Source organism: Papio anubis, chromosome 10, assembly GCF_008728515.1.
Source record: "Papio anubis isolate 15944 chromosome 10, Panubis1.0, whole genome shotgun sequence".
Classification (NCBI taxonomy): Eukaryota; Metazoa; Chordata; class Mammalia; order Primates; family Cercopithecidae; genus Papio; species Papio anubis.
Genome location: NC_044985.1, coordinates 72862013 through 72886375, shown reverse-complemented (window position 1 = coordinate 72886375; position 24363 = coordinate 72862013). Strand labels below are relative to the sequence as shown.

At 35.7% G+C, this 24363-nt stretch overlaps 1 protein-coding gene across 7 annotated transcripts in view; it reads left to right on the top strand.

The window, feature by feature from the left end:
* COL5A2 (collagen type V alpha 2 chain) overlaps nucleotides 1-24363 on the top strand; it is a 423920-nt gene that overhangs the window by 254513 nt on the left and 145044 nt on the right. Inside the window, exon 1 of one of the 7 annotated variants that reach the window (XM_021923781.2) lies at nucleotides 20911-21409. The exons of the other annotated variants lie outside the window; for them this stretch is intronic. Coding sequence (XP_021779473.2) covers nucleotides 21313-21409 — 97 coding nt within the window. The 5' untranslated portion in view covers nucleotides 20911-21312. Of the gene's footprint in view, nucleotides 1-20910; nucleotides 21410-24363 lie in introns of those variants that run through there. 7 annotated transcript variants of the gene reach the window in all.

Below are 24363 nucleotides of genomic sequence, written 5' to 3'. Positions count from 1 at the left end.
TTTATCTTCATTATGGACTTATTATTAAAACCCCTTTTTAATATTTTGTTAGTGGTTGCCCTAGGCTTTAGGATATGCCTTTTTAATGAAGGTTAATCACCATATGTATTGTTAAACTTTCCAACAGTATTTTTCCATTTTCTTTTCACATCTTTTGTGCTACCTTTATCATGTAATTAACTTTTAATATAATTGCTTGTATTGTTGCTTTAGAGATTCAATTATATTTTAGAGTAAAAGTAATAAAGTCTTTTTTGTTTTTAAAATAAAATATTTACCTTCACTTTAACTATTTCGAAAGATCTTATATTTGTGTGTGTGTAGATCCAGGTTTCCATCATACTTCTTTTGTCGGAAGAACTTTCTTTAACATTTCTTGTAGTACAGGACTGCCAATAAGGAATTATATTAGTTATTTTTTGTGTGAAAGAAAGCCATTATTTCTCCTTAATTTTGAAAGGTAGCTTGCTAGGGAAAGAATTTTTGATTGACATTTTTTTTTTTTTTATTTCAGGACTTCAAAGGTGGTGTGCCATTGATTTTCTGTCTTGCAATGTTTCTGATAAGAAATTTCATGTGATTCTTTTTCCCTCATTATGTATTATATCTCTTTATTTTGGCTGCATTATATATTTTCTTTTTTTAAGGCTTTCAGGAGCATAAATATAATGTGTGTAGTTGTTTTGTCTTTGGTATTTATTCTGCTTGGCATTTTCTGAGCTTCTTGAATCAATATATTTTATTATGTTAGGAAAACTCTTGGTCATTATCTCTTCAAGTATTTTTTTCTGTTTTGTTCTCTCTCTTTTCCTTCTATTTGTATTGCAATCCCATCTTCTTCCCATATTGTTAGAATCCAGCTTACTTAGCTACCCTATAACCTAAACTTTCTGCTGGATTAAGGAAAAATTTTAATTTTGAAGGTTATCTGGCATTTAATTACTATTAAGCCAGGAGTAATTCACTCACCAGCTTCCTACTTTCTTGTGAGAAGTTGAAAGCCCTCTAATTATGTATTTATTTTGAGGTATTATCTAACAACTTTGAGCAATTAGAGATGTGAAAATTAGTACATTTCATCTTCTTTCTGCCTCCCTCTTCTCCAACTTTTAATTTGGATTAGTTGTTTAGTTAGGTTATTTTTTATACCATCAAGGTATTATTTATGCCATCAAAGTAAGACCAAAAAGATGGTACAGAACCCAGGGCCTGCCTTTATTAACCTTGATCCTGAAGGTGCAAGGAAGAGAGAAGTTAGTGAACCTGCGGAGATGTAGCTGTAGGAAAAAGCTACTTCACTGACTGTAGCCACTCTCTAGCCACAGCTGGCAGGAGGGGATTGGGAGAATCAGTGCCCTGACCTCATTCTCTCCCTGCCTTTCAATCCCCTGTTGTGCTTTCCATTGGCCTAACCCCAACAAAAAGCCAGAGGATGAGTGTCTGTTGATGCAACCTGTAATGGTCAACTTGTAGGATATAGTGATGTACAAAGAAGGATGGAGAATGAATCTGGTGGAGTAAAATTAGAAAACCAAGTACACTTATGTTGCTTCCTTTGGACATTTATTGTATTTTATCTGTAGAAAATTTTGTTTAGTTGTATTTTTACAAAATTAGAACTTTGAATTGTACAGGCTTTTATTACTGGATTCTTAGGGTTCTGACTTTTATTTTACTTTTTGATTAGCCACAGTACAGCTTGGTGATCAGATGACTTAAACAAACAACTTTGTGGGCTGTTCTAATTTTAAGGAGAAGATGAATCTTTTGAAGAGAATACTCACCACCACCCCTCTATGTCCCTTTCTGCTTTGGTTATGAACATGTGTTTGCTTGTAGTGGGTGTGACCATGCCTTTTTTTGCTCTTGTGCCTAGTTTAGAGTCTTCAAAAGTATCATGGGCATTTTTATGTTATTGTAACTTTAATAAATGCTTTATTTCCCTCTAAACAAATTAAAGCTCTTGACTACAAGGTATTATACCTTTGTGAATCTTACTCTATAGATAATTATGGCCTTACTCCATGATCTATCTCCAATTTTGGCAATAGTCATGTGCTTTTACATTTAAGTTTTTAGTTATTACTTACATATAGGTTATACAAATCTTTGCTAAACATGAATAGAATTAATAAAGTGGCCAGTGTTGATTTTTGATCATATGCTGACCAATTATTCATATTTATGGGACTCCAGCTCACAAAAAGTTTCAAAAAGGTTTAGTCTTGATTTTTTCTCTTAAGGAGCCATAGTCTACTGAGGTGATAAACATACTCATATGAAAGGATAAATAATAGTATACACCAGCATATGATATGTGGGGAATTAAAAATTTAGGTGAGTAAGTGTTACAGAATTTTAGGGAAGGAAATGTTAGCATGGTTGAATGAGTGAATACATAAAGTAGTTGATTAAAAAAATTGTAAATTAAAGTAGAATTAGTGTGAAAATAAAAATTATCAACTTTCTCTTGCTTCCCAACTTAGAATCGAAACAACTGACTGTCTCTGAGAAAAGTTTTTAGTTTACCTTTCAGGTTGAGAAATAGTGGCTTGATGTTGACCATCATTTCCATTAATTACATATTATTATTACCTTACTATATCCCTCAAAATGAAAACTTATATATGTTTTACAAGGGCAAGTACAGAGTTGATTTTCACATGTTTAACTTCACATTTTCACTATTATGAAAACAATTTCTGCATCCAGAAATTGATTACATTGATTTTTGTTATATCACTAATGAAGGTATCTGATAAATGACTGTTCATTATGTCTCAAACCAACAAATACAACTTTTTCTTGTCCATCCCATCTCTGTAACAAACTTTCTACCCTGTCTTTTCTTCACTACTGGATTTCTTCAAAAAGTGGTACCTTCTACTATATGTCTTCTCTTTTTCTATTCATATCCCATTCAGTTAAAGATAAAATTATATATGGTTTTGTATTTATAAGATCTTTTGCTTATAATCAAATAATCACTGAGTAGAGATAAGAGATCCTACTTTACTCCAACAGTACTACAAAACATAAATGATTGCCAGATTAGGTTCTGTGCTTGTCAGCCCATTACTTATCTTTATATTTTAATTGTCTTTATACATCTTTATATTTATTATATAAAGTTAACATATCCTATGCATTCATTCTTCCAGCATTCATGTGGAAAACGGGCAGGATAAATAGTAACATACTCTTCTTCAGGTAGGGATAATATACTCCTAGATCTAAATGTGTGTCATATTAAAGGTTAAGGTAGGCGGGCGGATCACGAGCTCAGGAGACTGAGACCATCCTGGCTAACACGGTGAAACCCCGTTTCTACTAAAAATACAAAAAATTAGCCTGGCGTGGTGGTGGGCGCCTGTAGTCCCATCTACTTGGGAGGCTGAGGCAGGAGAATGGCGTGAACCCGGGAGGCAGAGCTTGCAGTGAGCCGAGATCACGCCACTGCACTCCAGCCTGGGCGACAGTGCGAGATTTTGTCTCAAAAAAACAAAACAAAGCAAAACAAAACAAAACAAAAACAAGAGCCTACGAGAAACTTTTGCCACGTAAGGAAAATATTAATTTGAAGCATCTGGCCATACTGGTCATTTCTGTTCCTTAAAGATATCAAACAGATTCTGCTTGAATGTATTTGTATGAAGTTTTTCTGAAGTGTTCTTCCCTGGAATTTCTCACGGTTGGCTACTTTTTTTTTTGTCATTTGAATCTTAGCTTAACGATCATTTGTAGAATAAATAAATTAACTTAAATGGACATTATTTAAAGCCAATTTAGTTGCGTTAGCAAATCCTTCCTTGCCACAACAAAGCATATGATTTCTTTCGAGTGCCTTCATCTACCACCCAGAAATGAGGAATAGCACTAGGGACTCTTTGCACCTTCCCTTATTTATAATATTTTAATTAATTAATTAATTAATTTTTTATTTTACCTTAAGTTCTGGGATACAAGTACAGAACGTGTAGGTTTGTTACATAAGTATATGTGTGCCATGGTGGTTTGGCGTACCTATCAACCTGTCATCTAGGTTTTAAGCCCCACATGCATTAACTATTTGTCCTAATGCTCTCCCTCCCATCGTCCCCCAACCCCCTGGCTGGCCCTGGTATGTGTTGTTCCCCTCCCTGTGTACATGTGTTCTCATTGTTCAACTCCTACTTATGAGTGAGAACTCGTGTTTGGTATTCTGTTGTGATGTTTGCTGAGAATAATGGCTTCCAGCTTCATCCATGCCCCTGCAAAAGACGTATTCTCATTCCTTTTTATGGCTGCATAGTATTCCATGGTGTATATGTATCCAGTCTGTCATTGATGGGCATTTGAGTTGGTTCCATGTCTTTGCTATTGTAAATAGTGCTGCAAGAAATATACATGTGTATGTGTCTTTATAGTAGAATGATTTATATTCCTTTGATTATATACCCAGTAATGGGATTGCTGGGTCAAATGGTATTTCTAGTTCTAGATCCTTCAGGGATTGCCACACTGTCTTTCACAATGGTTGAACTAATTTATATCCCCACCAAGAGTGTAAAAGCGTTCTTATTTCTCCACAGCCTCACTAGCATCTCTTGTTTCTTGACTTTTTAATAATCGCCATTCTGACTGTCATGAGATGGTATCTCATTGTGGTTTTGATTTGCATTTCTCTAATGATCAGTGACATTGAGCTTTTTTTCATATGTTTGTTGGCTGCATAAATGTCTTCTTTTGAGAAGTGTCTGTTCATATCCTTTGCCCATTTCTTGATGGGATTGTTTTCTTCTTCTAAATTTGTTTAAGTTCATTGTAGATTCTGTATATTAGACATTGGTCAGATGGGTAGATTGCAAAATTTTTCTCCTATTCTGTAGGTTTCCTGTTCACTCTAATGATAGTTTCTTTTGCTGTGCAGAAGCTCTTTAGTTTAATTAGATCCCATTTGTCAATTTTTGCTTTTGTCACAATTATTTTTGGCATTTTCATCATACAGTCTTTGCCCATGCCTATGTCCTGAATGGTATTTCCTAGGCTTTATTCTAGGATTTTTATGGTTTAGGGTTTTACATTTAGTCTATTGTGAGTTAGTTTTTGTATCAGGTATAAGGAAGGGCTCCAGTTTCAGCTTTCTTCATATGGCTAGCCAGTTTTCTCATTATTTATTAAATAGGAAATCCTTTCCATTTATTAAATAGGAAATCCTTCCCACATTGCTTGTTTTTGTCAGGTTTGTGGAAGATCAGATGGCTATAGATGTGTGGTGTTATTTCTGAGGTCTTTGTTCTGTTTCATTGGTCTATATGTCTGTTTTTGTCCCAGTACCATACTGTTTTGGTTATTGTAGACTTGTAGTATAGTTTGAAGTCAGATAGGATGATGCCTCCAACTTTGTTCTTTTTGCTTAGGATTGTCTTTGCTATATGAGCTCTTTTTTGGTTTCATATGAAATTTAAAGTAATTTTTTCTAATTCTGTGAAGAATGTCAATAGTAGTTTGATGGGAATAGCAGTGAATCTATGAATTACTTTGGGCAGCATGGCCATTTTCACAATATTGATTCTTCCTATCCATGAAGATGGAATGTTTTTCCTTTGTTTGTGTCCTCTCTTATTTTCTTGAGCAATGGTTTGTAGTTCTCCTTGAAGAGGCCCTTCAGATTATTTGTTAGCTGTATACCTAGGTATTTTATTCTGTTTGTAGCAATTGTGAATGGAAGTTCATTCATAATTTGGCTCCCTGCTTGTCTGTTGTTGGTGTATAGGAATGCTTGTGATTTTTGCACATTGATTTTGTATCTTGAGACTTTGTTGAAGTTACTTATCAGCTTAAGGAGTTTTGGGGCTGAGACGATGGGGTTTTCTAAATAGAGAATCATGTCATCTGCAAACAGAGACAATTTGACTTCCTGTCTTCCTGTTTGAACACCCTTTACTTCATTTTCTTGCCGAATTGCCCTGGCCAGAGCTTCTAGCACTATGTTCATCCCTGGGATGCAAGGCTGGTTCAACATACACAAATCAATAAATGTAATCCATCATGTAAACAGAACCAATGACAAAAACCACACAATCATCCCAATAGATGCAGAAAAGGCCTTCGATAAAATTCAACATTCCTTCATGTTAAAATCTTTCAATAAAGTAGGTATTGATGGAACTTATCTCAAAATAATAAGAGCTATTTATGACAGACTCATAGCCAATGTCATACTGAATGGGCAAAAACTGGCAGCATTCCTGTTGAAATCCAGTGCAAGACAAGGATGCCCTCTTTCACCACTCCTATTTATAATATTTTAAATTAGGGCACAGCTTAAGAATTTCACAACTGGGAAGTGGCTAAATTAATTATAGATATGAGTTAGAATATCATGCAGCCATTAAAAGACCTGCACATAAGATTTGTAAAACACACATTAAATAGTCCTTGCACAGTGTTAATTGGAAAAAAAGCAGTATGTCAAGCAAGAGATTACATGTAAAATGTATTCCTAAGTGAGAAAGAAACCTCAGAGAGAAATAAATGTTGTAAATGCTAACAATGATTATATTAGGGTGGTGGGTTTGTTAGTCAAATGATTTTTAAAATATTTTCTTCATTAGCCCTTTTCTAGGGGTGAGAGAAAAGCATGGGCTACTTTGGTAAATTTGAAAATTTAATGCTATATTAAAAATGTAGATGAGAAATGGACTCACTTGGACCATAGTGTAGAGCAGTATTTGTCAGACTTTTGGTTTGGTATCAGGAGTCCTTTGTACTCTTAAAATTATTGAGGACCCTAAATAACTTTTTGTGGTGGATTATATCTATTGGCATTTACCATTTTAGAAATTTAAAATGAAAGACTTCTAAACATTTATTAACTTATTTAAAATAACAACATACCCATTACATATTAATATAAATAATGCATTTTATGAAATAACTGCATTTACTGAATCAAAACAACTAATTAGAAGAGTGGTGTTATTTTTCATTTTTGAAAGTCTCTTTAATATCTGGCTTAATAGAATACAGCAGAATTCTCATGATTGCATCCGATTTTAATCTCTTGCCATAAATTGTTATGGTTAAAGTATATGAAAAGATCTGACCTTATACAGATTTGTAGTTGGAAAAGGAAGAATCTCATAAACTCATCCTCTCTCCCCCAGAAAATAATGTCTTGAGAGCATCTAAGAGTGCTTATGCCCTTCTCTGGAGTAGAGGAAGAACTGTAAGTCAGATCTGGGTTTGAGTCCTGAGTGATTTATACACTACTTGTGTAATTTTTGCATGTTATTTAATCCCTCTTAACTAAATGTTATCTGTAAAATGAAATTTGTGCTGCCCATTTCAGTTGAGACAATTCAGTGGGGTGTTGTTGTGAAAGTCCTTTGCAATTTCAAAACAAAGACTTAGGATCAACAAATATCATTTTTGCATTATCGCTATTCAATCAACAAAGATCATTTATAGTTTATATATTTGAAACTCTTATGGTCATAAGTGGTAAATAAATAGTATTTTGATTTTGTATATTACTTTTAAGCAAATGAAATGTCTATTTTTTTTCCCAGCAGGTTATTAGACATCTTTCTCATTATTCTTTATCTTTCTTTCCCTCCAAACTTGTTCTCCTTTTAGTTCATCCTATTAGATCAATGCTCAAGTTGGAAAATCTTTCTGAGTTTAGGCAGTTTGAAAACCAAGCCAAATGAAGTAACATTGCATTGCTCATTGATTTCTTAGTCTGCTTTGTACTAGTGAAACAAAATACCTGAGACTGGGTAATTTATAATGAACAGAAATGTATTGGCTCATGGTTCTTGAGGCTGAGAAATCCAAGATCCAGGGGCCAGCATCTGGCAGGGGCCTTCTTGTTGTGTCATCCCGTGGCAGAAGGTAGAAGGGCAAGAGAGGGTGACAGAGACAAAACAGGACTAAATACATCCTCTTGTGATAAGTAGTACTCTTGTGATAAGTATCACACTCTTGTGATAGGAATCCTCTTGTAATAAGTAGCACTCTTGTGATAAGTAGCACACTCTTGTGATAGGAACCCATGCTTGAGATAAAGGCATTAATTCATTCACAAGGAAAGGGCCCTCATGGTTTAAACACCTCTTCAATATGTTAACTCTTAATATTGTTACAATGGCAATTAAATTTCAACATGAGTTTTGGAGGAGACATTCAAACCATAGCACTGGTTTTGTCCTTTTACGCATTGAAAATACACTTTTAATGTCCAAAAATAGCTTTGAGACTTCATATTGTTCATACTTGACCAAATAATTGAATAGGGCTCTTCTCAATCTATTTGTATTGAATCACTCTTTATATGTAGGTAAAATAAATGAAGTAATGAGAATGACAACATATTTTATTAATTTGTAGAATTTGTAAAACTTATTAACGAATAGTTCCTGTAACAATACTTGGAAATATTAAGGGGCTTTTACCATTGCATTTTGCAAATGAGGAATTGGGCTCGAAGGACCTACGGGGTCGTCCTCATGTAAAGTGGTTAGTGAGAGGCTTTTAGGACCAAAGCTCATGTTTCCCAAAGACCTACTTCCAGACAGAATATTCTGTAGAGTAGTCCTTTCAGAAATGTCACACTTCAAGTTCTTAATGACACAAGATAAGTTTTTGTTTCCTTTTTTTAAACTTAAAATTACTTTGATTATATTATTCATTTCATTTTCGTCAGGATTTGGTATTTAGAACTATATGTTGTCTTTAAAGTAAACCTTTTTACTTTACAGATCTGGTAACCCTCACAGATTTAAATAAATGTGGAACCTACCTATGTGTATTTTCCATTTCTCTGCTATGTTGACGTAGGCTGCTGAAAAAGATGACTACTTTGATAGGAGCTTGGAAGATAGGTTGAGGTTGTTATGTGAAAAGCAGAATTCACATCTATGTATGGTTACTGATCCATCCACATTTTTTCTTGAGCTATGTCTTCTTTTGGAAGCAAAGATATGGGTGTGGTTCTACAATAAACAAAACCATGCAGAGTAGTAGAAGTGCTTTTTTTTTTTCCTACAAGAGTAAAGATGGGATATTATTGATGTCTCTCTGTGCCTCCCTCAAGACACAGCATTCTGAAGAATACAGTTCAGTAGTTTATTAGCTTAGTAAAATCATAAAAAATAAAAGTACTCTGAAGTATAATGATAAATATATAAATTATCTTGAAATACTGGCTAGACCATTAAAAGATGAAAGTATTGTTAAGGCTGAGATTTATTGCAGTTAAGATTTATTTATTTATTTATTTATTGAGATGGAGTCTTGCTCAGTCACCCAGGCTAGAGTGCAATCTTGGCTCACTGCAATCTCTGCCTCCCAGGTTCAAGTGATTCTCGTGCCTCAGCCTCCCAGCTAGCTGGGACTACTCGTTCCCCCCACCATCCCTGGCTAATTTTTGTGTTTTTAGTAGAGACAGGGTTTCAACTTGTTGGCCAGGCTGGTCACAAACTCCTGACCTCAGGCGATCCACCCACCTCAGCCTCCCAAAGTGCTGGGATTACAGGCTTGAGCCACTGTACCCGGCCTATTACTGTAAATTCAACATGCTTTCCTCTTACAATTTGAAAATATTAGGTTTTTAGTCTCTGCTGTTGTAGCTGTCTTAACTCTGCTAGGCTACTAAGGCTACTAACAATTTCTTTAAGCCACCTGAGTGGTTTTTTTTTTTGGTTTCCCTAATCTCCCTTCAGGCAATCTTTGTTGGAGTGCTATGCATTTTCTGAAGCTCTGCTTAAATCCTATCACATCCAGAACTTCTTTCCAAGTTCCTTGTGACTTCAAATCCTTTTACCATACCCTGTTCTCCTATTATTGTTCTGTGTGTTTGTATAATAGAACTCATTCCTTTATTATGTGTTAGGTATCAGTGATTGCATCTATTACCACCAAACCACGTAAGCCCTTGGTGGGCCAGGAGTATATCCTGTACATATTTGCATTCTCAAAGTACCTCTGTAACAAATGTGCATTACATTGATTTGAATTAAAATCATATAACTTTTGAAACTAAAACCCCATCTTAAGCCGGATGAGCATATTAGTATGAATAAGTCACATTTGAAACAAGGGTGTGATGACTGATGCTCATGCATTAGGAGCGCAGTAACTTCTTTTTTTTTTTTGAAACGGAGTCTGGTTCTGTCTCCCAAGCTGGAGTACGGTGGCACCATCTTGGCTCACTGCAAGCTCCGCCTCTCGGGTTCATGCCATTCTCCTGCCTCAGCCTCCCAAGTAGCTGGGACTACAGGCGCCCACCACCATGCCCGCCTAATTTTTTGTATTTTTAGTAGAGACGGGGTTTCACCGTGTTAGCCAGGATGGTCTGGATCTCCTGACCTTGCGATCTGCCTGCCTCGGCCTCCCAAAGTGCTGGGATTACAGGTGTGAGCCACCGCGCCCAGCCGTAACTTCTTAATTCTTCCTGCTATTGATAATTTCAATGTCCCAAATTATTTGTAGAGTTTTTAACAGATTTATAAAAATTGAGTAGAATACAGAAAAAAAAATCTAGCAAATTAAGTACATTGTGGTTTCTGGAGTCAACTGCTGGGCCTTGGAGATTGATTACAAGCCAAAAATTAATAAAATAAAAATTATTTTATTTTATTTATTCTTCTTACAAATAAATGTATATAGATTTTTTTAAGTAAATTAACAGGAAGACAAATTGCCAAATGTTCTAAATATCCCTTGAGTGTGTTAGCTGTGTATTGTATTTATGGATTTTCAAGGTTGCTTTCATTACAAAATTATGGAAGTGAAGATGATGCTGAAAGGGAAGACAAGGCACATTTATAAAATCTCACTCATCCAATAATATCTTCCGATTGCAGTTATTCCAGAGAAAACAAAAGTAAGTCTCTGTTAAGACAACAAAATGAAATCCATGTGTTCCTCCAAATCTCATGAGATGATATCACTCACATACTTTAAGAAAACATTAAAATAGTACAATCTCCAACTGGTGAATGAAACCTGCTTTAGTATTTACTGTGTATTTAGTATTTACTGTGTACCCTTTTTTGTAGTAAGTGTTCATAGGGCCTTTGGTTTTCTTACCTTTGGGTGTCAAGAAGGACTCAGATTTATGTAGATGCGATAATCAAGTTTATGAATTGCTCTTTCACCAACTATTTTCTTTGCATGTGTATTTTAATGTATGGATATGTACATGTTTTAATTAAATAGTCATTAGTGACAAATATATGGATTGGTGCTGATTTCTAAGCAGTATAATCAATGCATGGGTCTTTGTGATGTTTAGGACATTGAAAAACTTGGCTATATACTGACCATACTTTAATATATAATTAAGACTTCAATTGCTGTGGTCAGAGCTTTTCTTAATCCATATTTGTTATTTATACCAATGTGAATGCATTGATTACTTGAAGATATTTAAATAGAAATTCTAATTCAAATGAATTATATATATATATATGTATATATATTTACACACACATACATATTCTCTTTTTTACTTAAGAGACAGAGTCTTGCTCTGTTACCCAGGCTGGAGTACAGTGGCATGATCATAGCTCACTGCAACTTCAAACTCCTGGGCTCAAGTGGTCCTCACCATGCCCGGCTAATTTATTTTATTATTGTTATTTGTTTTAGAGATGGGGTCTCATTGTGTTGCTCAGGCTGGTCTCTAACTCCTGGTCTCAAGTGATTCTCCAGCCTTGGCCTCCCAAGTAACTGGAATTACAGGGACATCATATGGTTTTAAATCAATAATGCCATTTTAGCTTCATAATGATTATTAAAGTATTTACACACTATAAAGAATTGTGATAGCAGGGATTGTGAACACAAGCTTCTACTTTGCAGTATTAATCAAGACTTGATCACTGCTGGCCATTTCCCATTTGATACATCTATATCAGAAGAAGAAGATAGGGATGAATATTTTTATTACTCAGATTTTCTAAAAAAGTATTTTCAAATTATTTGATATTGAATTCTTTTGGCATGTTGAGGGCTAGTGCAATTATTTCATTCAAATATGGTACACAAAAATACAACAGAAATGGCACTTAAAATGGCAGATTTGTATAAAACTCTTTTTCTCTCAAGGGCCAGTTTATTTAAAAAAACTCCTTTTATCTTCTCTCAAAGACAGAAAATTCTATAAATCTGCAAAACAGAATTAATTTTACTGAAGGAGTAGAAGAGATAGTTTTCTCCAATACAGAGGAGTCTTTAAAGTATTAAACAAAATACTGATGGACTAAATATGAAAAAATATATCACTTTGACTTCCCTGCCCTATGCTGCCCTCTCCATACCAAGAAAAGACATGTTTCCCAGACCTCTGGTCGCCACATAATTGTCAACTGAACAATGCTAGAACTCAGATCCTGTTGAGCTGAATGACTCCTTATTTGTTGAGACACAACTTGAGACTTAGACCTTTAACTTTGTAAAAGCAGTACGTGGAGCATAGCACACTCATTTGGTATAGGAGGTCTTTGGTGCCATTGCGTTTCTGGACAATTTCTCCTTTGTAGCCTGTGCCTAGTCCTGCCATTTAAAAAGCTTCCCTCAGGGGAAGCCTTGACTCATGGACTCTCAATTTAGCTACAGAAAATCGTCTATTCCAATACAAACAATCATCCATGTCTCAAGATTTATTAGGCTTAAAAAATAACTGATGGATGAATGATTAAGAATGAGGAAATAAATTTTAAAAATGTAAACATAAAAGCTTTAAAGAAAGGAATGAACTGCTTATACATGCAACAGCATGGATGAATCTTGGAATAAGGCACAAAAGGCTACATATGGTGTGATTTCATTTATGTAACATTGTAGAAAGGCAAAACTAAAGAAATGGAAAACAGATCGATGGTGCCAGGGATGGGAATGGAAGAAAGGCTTTGACTGCAAATGGTGGAACTTTTTGCAGTGAAGAAACTGTCCTATAAATTGTAATGGCAGTCACATGATTGTATACATTTGCTCAAAGAACTGTACACCTAAAAAGATGAAATTATGTAAACCACATCTCAATAAACATAATATAAAAGAACACAAACACAACAGAATGAGAAGGTGAGTGGAACATAGTGTGGGACATGATTAAACTTCCTTCTAGTGAGCCTGGGTTTTTGGCCTTTGAGTAAATGTTAATAGTAACATTTTAAACTAATGACACATTATATGTTTTTTAGAAGAAACGCTAACAGTTTCTTATTTTTGTTTAATCAGCACTTATGTAGTATTACCTCTATGCCAGAAATTGTTCCAAGAGTTTTACAAATTTCAACTCATTTAATACTCACAACAATTACCAATGAGGTAGGAAATATTATTATCCCCATTTTTCAGATGAGGAAATTGAAACGCAGAAAAGATTTTTTCATCATCCCCCAGGTAGTAAGTGGCGGGGCCAGCATTTGGACTCTGTCTGACTCATAACCACCACATATCTGCAGACATTTTTGCTGCTATCTTCCTAGTTCATAAAATTTGAATTGCAATTTTATTATCAAGGTACAGTGGATAGAGTTCTAGGTCTTGAAAACCAATATATGAGGCCATTCATTATATTGTGTGACTTCTGACAAGTCACTTAGTATCTCTGAATCTCAATATAAAATGGGAGTGACCATCTAGTGCATATCACTGGGTCACTGTAAGTCTCAAAGAGTGTGTGTGAGCTAGAATGGTATGTAAAGAGAAGGGTGCTACACAAGCCAAGCTCTCATGTTATTTATGATCTTGGCTCACAAGACTCTCCATAATCTCTAAATGTAATGGTTGATGCCTTAGGAGACAGCACAATATTCTAAAATGTAAAATGCCAACTTTTCTCAAAATATGACTAAGCTAAAATATAAGTATTCAGATTAAAATGAAAATTCATATCGTAAGAATGTTAAAATGAAGGTAAAAATTTCTAATACAAAAAAGGAAATATCTCTAATAATGTCTAAATGTTAAAGATATATTTTCAGCAGAGATTTTCAGATAGAGGTAACATATTTATAAAGTTTGGATATAGATAGCATTGATAATTAAATTAATTGGTACATGCATTTGTTTTCCTTGAAAATATATTATTATAATGACATTTTGAGTGATTTTCCCAATAAGGTAATTTTTTTAAAAAGCAGTGATGGAGCTTAAGCTAAGAAAATTAATATCACATAATTTTTTGAACTTCCTTGTTAAGAGAAAAAACTGTGCAGCCAGGATTTCAAGGCAGGATCTATTAATAGTCATTCCTTGATGTGTAATTTGATGCAAATTAGTTTTTTATTAGCCTCAATTTCCTTCCTCATCTGTAGAATACGAAAAATAATAGCACTTACCGCACAGCGTCAATTTTAGGATTAAATTGAGTAATACATATAAAGTGCTAACACAGTATTTGACACGTAGTAAGTACTTAATACATTCTAACTATTATTATTATTGTTCTGGTTATTATTTTCATAGTGGCTTTCAGTGAGAAAAAGTATATTCACAATATGCAGTCTTTTTCCTTAATACATTCTAACTATTATTATTATTGCTCTGGTTATTATTTTCATAGTGGCTTTCAGTGAGAAAAAGTATATTCACAATATGCAGTCTTTTTCTGTTCAAAAATTATGGTTTGTTGGCTTGGCAAGGTGGCTTATGTCTGTAATGCCAGCACTTTGGGAGGCCAAGGCAGGAGGATTGCTTGAGCCCAGGAATTCGAAACCAGCCTGTGCAAGATGGAGAGATCCGTCTCTACAAAAAAGTAAAAAAAAAATAGCTGATTGTGAAGGTGTGTGCCCAGGAGCCTGAGGTGAGAGGATCCCTTGAGCCCAGGAGTTCGAGGATGCAGTGAACTGTGATCGTGCCACTGCACTCCAGCCTGGGTGAGAGAGCGAGACTCCCTCTCTTAAGAAAAAAAAAAAAAAAAGTGGTTTACTATTTTAAAGCATATATGTGCACAGATGCACCTAATCATTTCTGCGCTTTCCTGCTCTGTTACTAGTTTCTCCTCCTTGCTTAGATATTTCTTTCTCTAGGACAATCATTTTCCTGGTTCTCTGGGATTGACACCTTGGAATTGTATTTATTTATGTTCACTGCCACTTGTCTCATGGTCATTCAATCATCATTTTCTATTGATTCCTTATCAAGCAATATATGTTCAGCAAATAGCTATTGAGCAAACAATGACCCAACAATGTCTTTAATCTCAGGAAGGCTTCAATATGATAAGGGAAACAGACATGTAAATACAGTGTGATGTTAATAGAGGTCTACACAGAACATGCTGGTGGGTTTTATGAAGAAGCAGACCTGTGTGTCAGGGGAGGCAATAGTTGAGCTTTGCCAGCTGTATCATCTACTCAGTCAGCAGAAGTGTCTTCCTCAATTTTTCATTTTTTCCTAGCTTTTCATAATCCGTCAGAAATGTTATTTCCAAAATACATCCTGAATCTTTCTGCTTCTTTCTATTTCCACAGTCCTTTTTTAGGACTCCATTATTTCTCATTTGGAGTAAAAGTACTTCTAACTGGTGTCCCTGCTTCTATCTTTGCCTTTGCATAATACATTTCTCACATGCCATACAGATCTTTTAAAAGTTAGCATATTAGGGCTGGGTGCGCTGGCTCACGCCTGTAATCCCAGCACTTTGGGAGGCTGAGGCAGGCAGATCACAAGGTCAGGAGTTTGAGACCAGCCTGGCCAACATGGTGAAGCCCCATCTCTACTAAAGATACAATAAATTAGCCGGGCGTAGTGGTATGCACCTGTAATCCCAGCTACTTGGGAGGCTGAGGCAGGAGAATCGCTTGAACCTGGGAGGCGGAGGTTGCAGTGAGCCGAGATTGCGCCATTCCACTCCAGCCTAGGCGACAAGGTGATACTCTGTCTCAAAAAAAAAAAAAAAAGCAAAAAAAAAGAAGCATATTAGAGTATGCCATTTGTTTGTATAACAATGCTTTGTTGATTTCTCATTGCATTTAGGAAAAAAATTTGAATTCTTCCCCATGACTGACAAGGAATTAATGATAAACCTCATGTCCGATCTTATATCATATCATGCTAGCCATAATGGCTTTCTGCCTACTTTTACATAATCAAAGTTTATTTCTGTCTATGGTATGGAAAGAATAATAGCCCCCAAAGATGCCCTCATGTTCTAATCCCTAGAACCTGTGAGTGTGTTACCTTACCACATCAGAAAGGACTTGGCTGATGTAATTAAAGACTTTGAGATGAGGGAAACTATCCTGGAATATCCAGAGAGGCCCAATGTAGTCACATGGATCCTTAAAAGTCCTTTCCAGTTTGTAGTCAGGGAAAAATGTGACAACAAAGACATGTCAGGAATATGCTATGTTGCTGGCTTTGAAGATGGAAGAAGAGGCCACAAAACAAGGAATGCAGGTAACTTCTAAAAGTTCAAAAAACAAGGAAATGGATTTTCCCCAAGCACCCCAAAAAGGAATGCAGCCCTGCTAACAGTTCGATTTTATCCCAAGGAGATCCATGTCAGATTTCTGACCTTCTGAAATGTAAGATGATATATTAGTGTTTTATGCCACAGTCAGTAGTAATTTTTATGGCAGCAATAGAAAACACGTACACCAGTCCAGGTCATTCCCACTTGCTGTTTCTTTAGCTTGAAATGCCTTCTTTTCTGTTTTCCAGTGATAATTTTATTTTATTTTTTTCAAATTTTAGGTCTCAAGTTCACTGTTGCTTCCTTAAAATGCCATATTTCCCAATAGCACTATTGAAGCATCCCTTCTGCCACCAACTCCTGAGCAACTCTGAAATAACTATTTATTTCTTGCATGGCATTTAATTGTCTAAGATCACCTTGTTTGTATATTTGCCTACTTGTTTATTGCTGTTTTTCCACTCAAGGTTGTAAGCTGTGTGGAATCAGGGACCTTGTCTGTGTTGTTCACAGCTATATATCCTTAGTGCCTTCATTAGAACCTGACAAATAATAGACCCTCAATAAATATTTGTTAAATGAGGGAGTGAATTAGACCGGGGAAGTGGTTATTTCAGGCAGAGGTCAGAGCCTGAGTAAAATTATGAGGTGTGAAACTGCTTTATGTGTCTGGGAAAATCTGTTTCCTCCGGATAAAACAACAAGAGGAAAGCAGAAGATTGGAACCAAGAAGTAGGCATGCATTATTATAATTATCTTAAACTCATGTTATTATATTTTGTAGGTAACTGGGAGTCAGCTTTCTTAGAAAGAGGAGTAACTGAATGAAAGAATGCATAACAAAATCAAAAGGACTTGCTGAACAATAGGATGCAGGTTGAGGGAAAATGAAGAGTATCTTTCCCTATTTCAGATCTTTGGGACTAAAATGATGGCGGTAGTGTTAATTGGTATAAAGACCAATTGCAGATAATGGTTTCATTTTGGATTCTGAGTTTTATGCCTCTCCACTGGGAGATTTTTAATTGAGGCACTTGAAAAACATAGGTCTGCAGCTCAGGAGGAAAGCCTTGACTGGGAGTCATTAACATGTAAACAGAAATAAAGTCAAGGGATTTAATTTAATAGTTAATATACCCCAAGTAAATGGGCAACAAGGGAAAAAAAAAACTGATAGTACAAGATTGGAGAGCACAGATGACTTTCTGAGAGGAATTAGAAAAGGAAGTTTGACTAGCAGAGCAGGAGGCATAAAAGGAGTATGTGAGACCAGGGAAGCTGTGAATGGAAAGAGATTCAGTATTAAGGGAGTAATCAGAATATCAGCTGTTAGGAGGGGAAAGAAGAAAGATCTTTGGGTTTATCAACAAAAGGATGTTGGTGTCTCTGGCAGTGCAATCTATACTAGAGTGCTAGAAGTAAGATCCTGATACAAGGATGGAGGATTACTGAAAGAAGGAGTGGAAGGGAAAAAGAGACCACAGAAGATGTGGGGTTAAGGGAAATCTCCCCTTCCTTTTTTATTTTCAAGATCGGCTATTGGTGAGGAACAGGTTTACAGGCTATAGGAAAGGTACTAGCAGAAGAAGAAAGGTGGAAGGTAGAGAAGAGAGAAGGAGACACTGACAGAGTAACATCTTCAAGGAGATTTGAAGAAATGGGATAAGGAGTGCAGAGGGAGGGATCAACCCTGAAAGGGCACTGAGACAACTTTTCTTATAAGCCTGAGCATATAAATATGTGTGGCATGCATTAAGCTCAGCAAAAGTTGAGAGAAAGGGAAGATTATAAAATGAGATTAGGTAAGTAAGGCATTATTATCACTTTTCTTGGTGGAAGAAATACAAGAACCTTTGGATTTTATTATTTGTTTTTCTGTTATTCTTACTGAATGTTTAGCAAGGTGGTTTACAAGTCCTGATTTTCTCATATATTCCAGAAAGAAGTAGCTGAAGGGTGGTTTTTGGTGCTTACTCAGCCCATTCATTAATTGGAAGTAGGCTTCTCCTGGGGACGTGTGGTGGTAATAGAAGTTTGAGTGTCAGGTAGGTCTAAAAAGAGCTAAAAAAGGGTGAGAACATTGACTCTGGAGTCAGACATCACTGAACTGGAACCCTAGATTTACTGCTTATTAGGTGAGCAAACTTGAGCAAGTAAACATCTTTGAATCATAATCGCCTATATATGATTTAAGAAAAATAATAAATACCTTTCAGGGTTGCTGTGAGAATTCGAAAATATTCACCCACTAGCACATATATACACTGTTAGGATAGGCTTCACTGGAATTGGGACAGATTTCTGAGTACTCCACTGCAGCAGTGAGGTCTATAATCAGTTCTTTAAGGACTAAGAAATGGCATTGTCCTCTATTCTGAATTCAACCACATGTATTAAACAGACATTCCTGGTTAATACCTGTGTGTATTTTAGTCTTTTCCAAATTGTAATGTGGGACCCTAAAACCAGACATAGAGAAAAAGCCCAAGTTGCAAAATATTTTGCTATTTATGACTTGATTGCATTAAGATTTCAAGAGTTCACAAGGACAATATGGAATATTTATTTAGCTCAGGTCTTCTGACAAATATTTGCTATGCCCCTGTCATATCATGAGCTTTCAGTAGGGTGAAGAGGAGACCGAAACTGGTGGCAACCGTCAGAGACTGTATGGTGGTTTTAACCTTTCTTATATAAGCCATGTTTGTAGTTAAATTTAAAACAACTTTATTAACAAACAGAAAACAGATACTAAACTACTGATCTGAGCAGCCACTGAGTGTTCCATACACTGACTCTGCTACAAGTCCTGCAATCTTATCTAATCATTGCTGTATCTCCAGCATAGGTTCTGAGAGTTGTAGATTCTCCATAAATGTCTGTCGTCTTGCACTTCAGTAAAAGTGCTGCACAAGGTGCCTGAAAATGGTGGCAGCCCTTTGGTATCAGGGTGGTATTGGTCTAAAATTGCCTCATGGTGGAACAGGACTGGCAAGCTCAGAGAAAGGTTAATAATTCCTTCCCCCCACATTTACTTACCTTCCTGTTATCTTTGAATATATAGTCAGGTGGATTTTAAGTCCTAGCCTCTCTCAGATATTCTAGAAAGAATTCCTTACTTGGCCCATTCATTAAGTGGAAGGGCACCCCTGAGAACAGTGTGGTGGTGACAGAAGTCATTGAAATGGGACATGTCTAAATGAAAAGATAAACGAGGGGTATAGGGTTAGAAAGCTGGAAATGACCAGGAAAGTTGACCTCCACTGGAGGTCTAGTTCCAAAGCTAAAATGCAAAGGTTCTTGGATTTCTTCTATTAAGAAAAGTAATAATAATGTCTTATTGCCTAATCTCATTTTATAATTTCTCCTCTCTCTGAGCTTAATGCATTCCTCACATATTTAATGCTCTGGCTTATATATCTTTATTTCCTGTAAATTTAGTTTCTCAACACCTACATATGTTCCTTGAGGGTAATGGGTATGTCTTTTATTTCTTTTATGTCATCCTTTCTGCCCAGCGCTTAGCACAGTGCAAGGTACCTGTTGCCGAATAATTATAAACAATTGACTCATTCGTATTGTATGGAACATCCATTCTGATTCTAGGGAGACTCAAGGTGGCAAATACATTAGATTATATAGAACTCTCTGAGGTCATTAAGATCTTGGCAAGTGTGAGGGTGGCACAAAAGTTCATCAATAATTGTCTTTAAAATGCCTGTGCAACTGGGGCTATCATATTGCCTGCAAAGCTGGCTTAGAGTTAATAATACAACCATCTACTTTTATGTAGCTCTTTGCAATTTGGAACTTCATTAATAATACATTACTCATTTTAGTGTCACTAAACCCTGTACACTGGTCAGGGTAAAGCCCTTTTCTCAAATGAGAAAACTGGAGTGCACAGAGATAAAGGACTATGTGCACACTTACAAAATTGTTGAGTGGCAGAACCACTCACAAAAGGCAGAAACCAGCCTTTTTTCATCCAAAGGTAGAGTACTTCCCATTCCTCTGCACTGCTTAGTAGACTATTTTTCAACATAGTAAAACTCTCCGGGACAAGAGGAACCTGAAGATGTGGCCCCTTAACAAGAGATGTGGAGAAATTAGGAAAGGACCTGCCTTCTTAATTCAGATTACAACGTATCACAAATTCATTTATTCAAAATGGTTTTCTCACCTGGATTTTACCTGGGGAACATTCTAATAATCCCCTTCCAGAGTATGGGAAAAGAAACCGAATCTGAGAAGGGTATAAGAATACTCCCTATTCAGTCAAAAGAAAGGGTTAAAATGTGATTCTTTAAAGATTTAAGGTGGAGAAGAGAGTCTTGAATTATCTAAATATAAAAAAAAAAAAAAACTAGGCGAAACGACTGGATTTTCTTCAGAATGTCTTTTTCAGCTTATAGGGGAAAAGTTAAAGGGTGTGTGTCTGGGGGGAAGGGTTAGGGAGGGGAAAATAGAACCCTTCTAACAGCCTTTCTTAAAAAATAAAAGAAAAGAGAAACAAATGTTTGTTTCTGTTATTAAGCCCCATCTATGCTTAAAAGTTAAATGAAATAGGGAAAGTTCAGGCACAGAGACGCGTGTTCTGATTTGGTTGTTTACCATCAATCAGACCGTTGCTTGGCAGACACTGGATGGTTATGAGCCTGAACAAGCTGAAAAGGGGCAGGAAAAGAAGTGGAGGCAGCATTCTTCCTATTTAAAGCTGCATCGCTTGAAAAAAGTTTTCGCAGACTGTGCTGGAGCTGGTGCTGAAAAAGGGGGTTTGCAGAGGCTGCCCTGGGGCTGGTGCTGAAAGAAGAGCCCACAGCTGACTTCATGGTGCTACAATAACCTCAGAATCTACTTTTCACTCTCAGGAGAACCCACATGTCTAATATTTAGACATGATGGCAAACTGGGCGGAAGCAAGACCTCTCCTCATTCTTACTGTTTTATTAGGGCAATTTGTCTCAATAAAAGCCCAGGAAGAAGGCGAGGATGGTGAGTTTGCCATTTGCTTTGCTTTAGTGTTTATTGCACGGTTTGGGAAATAGGTGGAATGTTAAGCCTCAGGAAGAGCGTGAAGAGGAGGTTCTGGTTTGAAGTCTGAGAAGGGGGCTGACGGATTTGCACCTGGAAAACGACTTGAAAGACAATTGGGATGTTAGTAAATCCGGAGCTTCTAGATCTGCCGTTGGAGAGAGTACACTACTAAATTTTTCTGGGAAAGCCTACAATAAGTCCTTTTGCCTCAGTGTGAGAGTGGGAAGTTTGAAAGAAGAAAAGAGCGAATGCTTAAAACGGAGCACTAAAGGCATTTTAGTTAGAGGAGCTCTGTTCTGTGGGCTGGAGTTTTCAGAGCAAGGAAAAGTCGCGGCAGAAGCTGGGTAGGGTGGAGTCTTTTTGTACTGAACTTCAGCTGCTTCATAAAATTCTTTGTTTAGAAAAACCTCTACAGCAACTCTGATAGCTCTGATTTTTCTTTGTCTTTGGCTCCTCATTCTTTCCTCTTTAACAATTTACACTTCTTTTTACCATTTTCATTTGTGAAAATGTGATCACTTTTGCTTGCTGGGAGGCAGTCTCGTTTGTTTCTCCATGACAGAGGCTGATAGAAGCCAGATTTCTTAAACAGTGGTATTTTCCCACCCTACTGGCTTGATTAATAGGACAGTGGTGGTTCCCGGTTGGATGGCGGAAGGCAGGAAATCAGCATGCCTTATATATATCTTATTTGGCATGGAATATTTGCATGGACATTACCCCTTAGACACAAGCTTTTTTTTTTTTTTTTTTTTTTTAAGATAAATCTTGCCTGGTGACCAAATTTTTTTCCTATGCAATTTTCTTATGTTACAGTTGGGTTATATGGTATGGTTAAGCAAAAATGCATAGCTGTTATAGTATATAAGAAAATATTTAAGTTGATTCCTCTATTAAAAATTTACTCTTGAGGGTTGCAGTTTCAAATACAGATGTGTACTCTTTTAAAATAAGCCACTATAGATTTTCATCAACTCAACCATTTAACATCAAACTCAAGCTTTTAAAACTTTGGGCATTCATTAACCTTTTCTATTACTTTCATATATAGACACATACATACAAGTATATATGTATATATACTATGTGTATATCTATCGTTTTAATACAATTATCTGCTTCTGTGTGTTTTTGCTTTCAAAAACTTTATAAAATTAATCTAGAGATCAGAAGTTCTAAAAAGTTTAAAAAGTGAAAATACGAATTTGTAGATGAATATCCAACAGTCTGTCAGGAGTCCCATAGAGGGGGCACTTTCTAAGACTTGGAACTTTTTATGTTACATTTTATGTTTTTAAAATATGAGGTAATTTGTAAAAGGTAAAAACTTTTGAGTTTCTTTGTAATGGCATGAAAAGCACGTGTTGTTTGGAAGGGTGGCAAAAATAACTGAATAGAAAGTAGAAGTAAGAAAACAGGAGGAGAAAAATACAGAAAAATTACAATAGAAATTGAAAATTTGACTCTAAAAAGAACAGTTTACTCCCCTACCCCACCAAAACAACCAACTTTAATTTAAAACCTTTAATACCACTTTCTTTGTTAATTTATGTTAAAATAAATAAAGTACTTTAATAAAGTATGGAAATAATTGAATATGTGAATAAATGAAAGGAATGTTTCACAAGGTACATGAAATAGGCCATATTTTAAAAGACATTCCCAAATAGTTATAATTACTCTGTAGGTATTTTCGAAAAATGAGCAGATAGTTTTTCTTAATGGTAATTGACATAAATGTAAGGAATGTGATGCTTGGTGCAAAAAAGTCCCCAACTTCAATCCAACCCCAGTGCCCACCCCTGACCAGTATAACCAAACAGCACAGAAAATGGAATTCCAAACATCAGATTTTACAGAATGTGTAATTGCTTGCATATGTGTTGTAAAAATTCCAGTATTTTATTTCTCAAGAGAATATAAGTGATAAAAATTCAACAGCAAAAGAAAGTCATCACTGCCCTAATCAAAGATAATAGAGAAAATAATTCCAGAATATAGTACATTCAGAACTACTTAACTTCTATTGTACTTACTTACCATGCATATTTTGGTTTAAGTTGATATTGTATGGATACTTGGCAATACTTTCTTTTCCCTGTTCAGGCCTATCACAAGCTTAATAAAGATGTCATAATTTAGAAACTCCATTTGATTTTGAGTCTGGGAAAGAGTAAGCTTAGACTGATGCTTTAAGTTAAAGAAATACCTAAGGCACACATGAAAAGCAAGTACATTTTTCAAGTTTTATCTATAACAGTCACATAATGTGATATTTACATTTTGTACAAATATGTCTTCTTGGAAATGTGGAGATCTGTTTTTGCATGTAAGTGCATATTAATAAGTTTTTATTTTTCCTTTCTTTTTATGACTTCAGGGTATATTTCCTTTTACTTGATTGTGGTTATCTACCAGAAATGTAAAATATAATCAGAGTGTGCCTGCCTGATAGAAACACATGAATGAGAAGATAAAAGTAAATAAATAAAGTTTTAGGCATTTTAAGCCAAAATTCAGTTCCATTCTCACTGAGTTTTAAGAACTGATTTGGTTTTCTAAATTTATAAGAAACTGAAAGGAGAAAGTTTGGGAGTTGGGCTGACCTTAGTTAAAACTAATGTAACAAAAATTAGGGAGTTAAAATGAAAAAAATCAGCTTTTAAAGAGTTTGTGTGGGTGTATGTGTGTGTGTGAAAAATCAGGGAGTTAAAATGACAAAATCAGCTTTTAAAGAGAGTCTGTGTGTGTGTGTGCGTGTGGTGAGAGTATGTGTGCATGGGGGCGGTGGTCTTTGAAAGATTCCACATTTGTGTTAAGGAAAATGCTAGAGCATTTACAGTATAGTTTATATTCCTAAGTTAATGCCTAGCATCTAGTGAGCTATATATATTCTTGTTATTAGAAGTAGG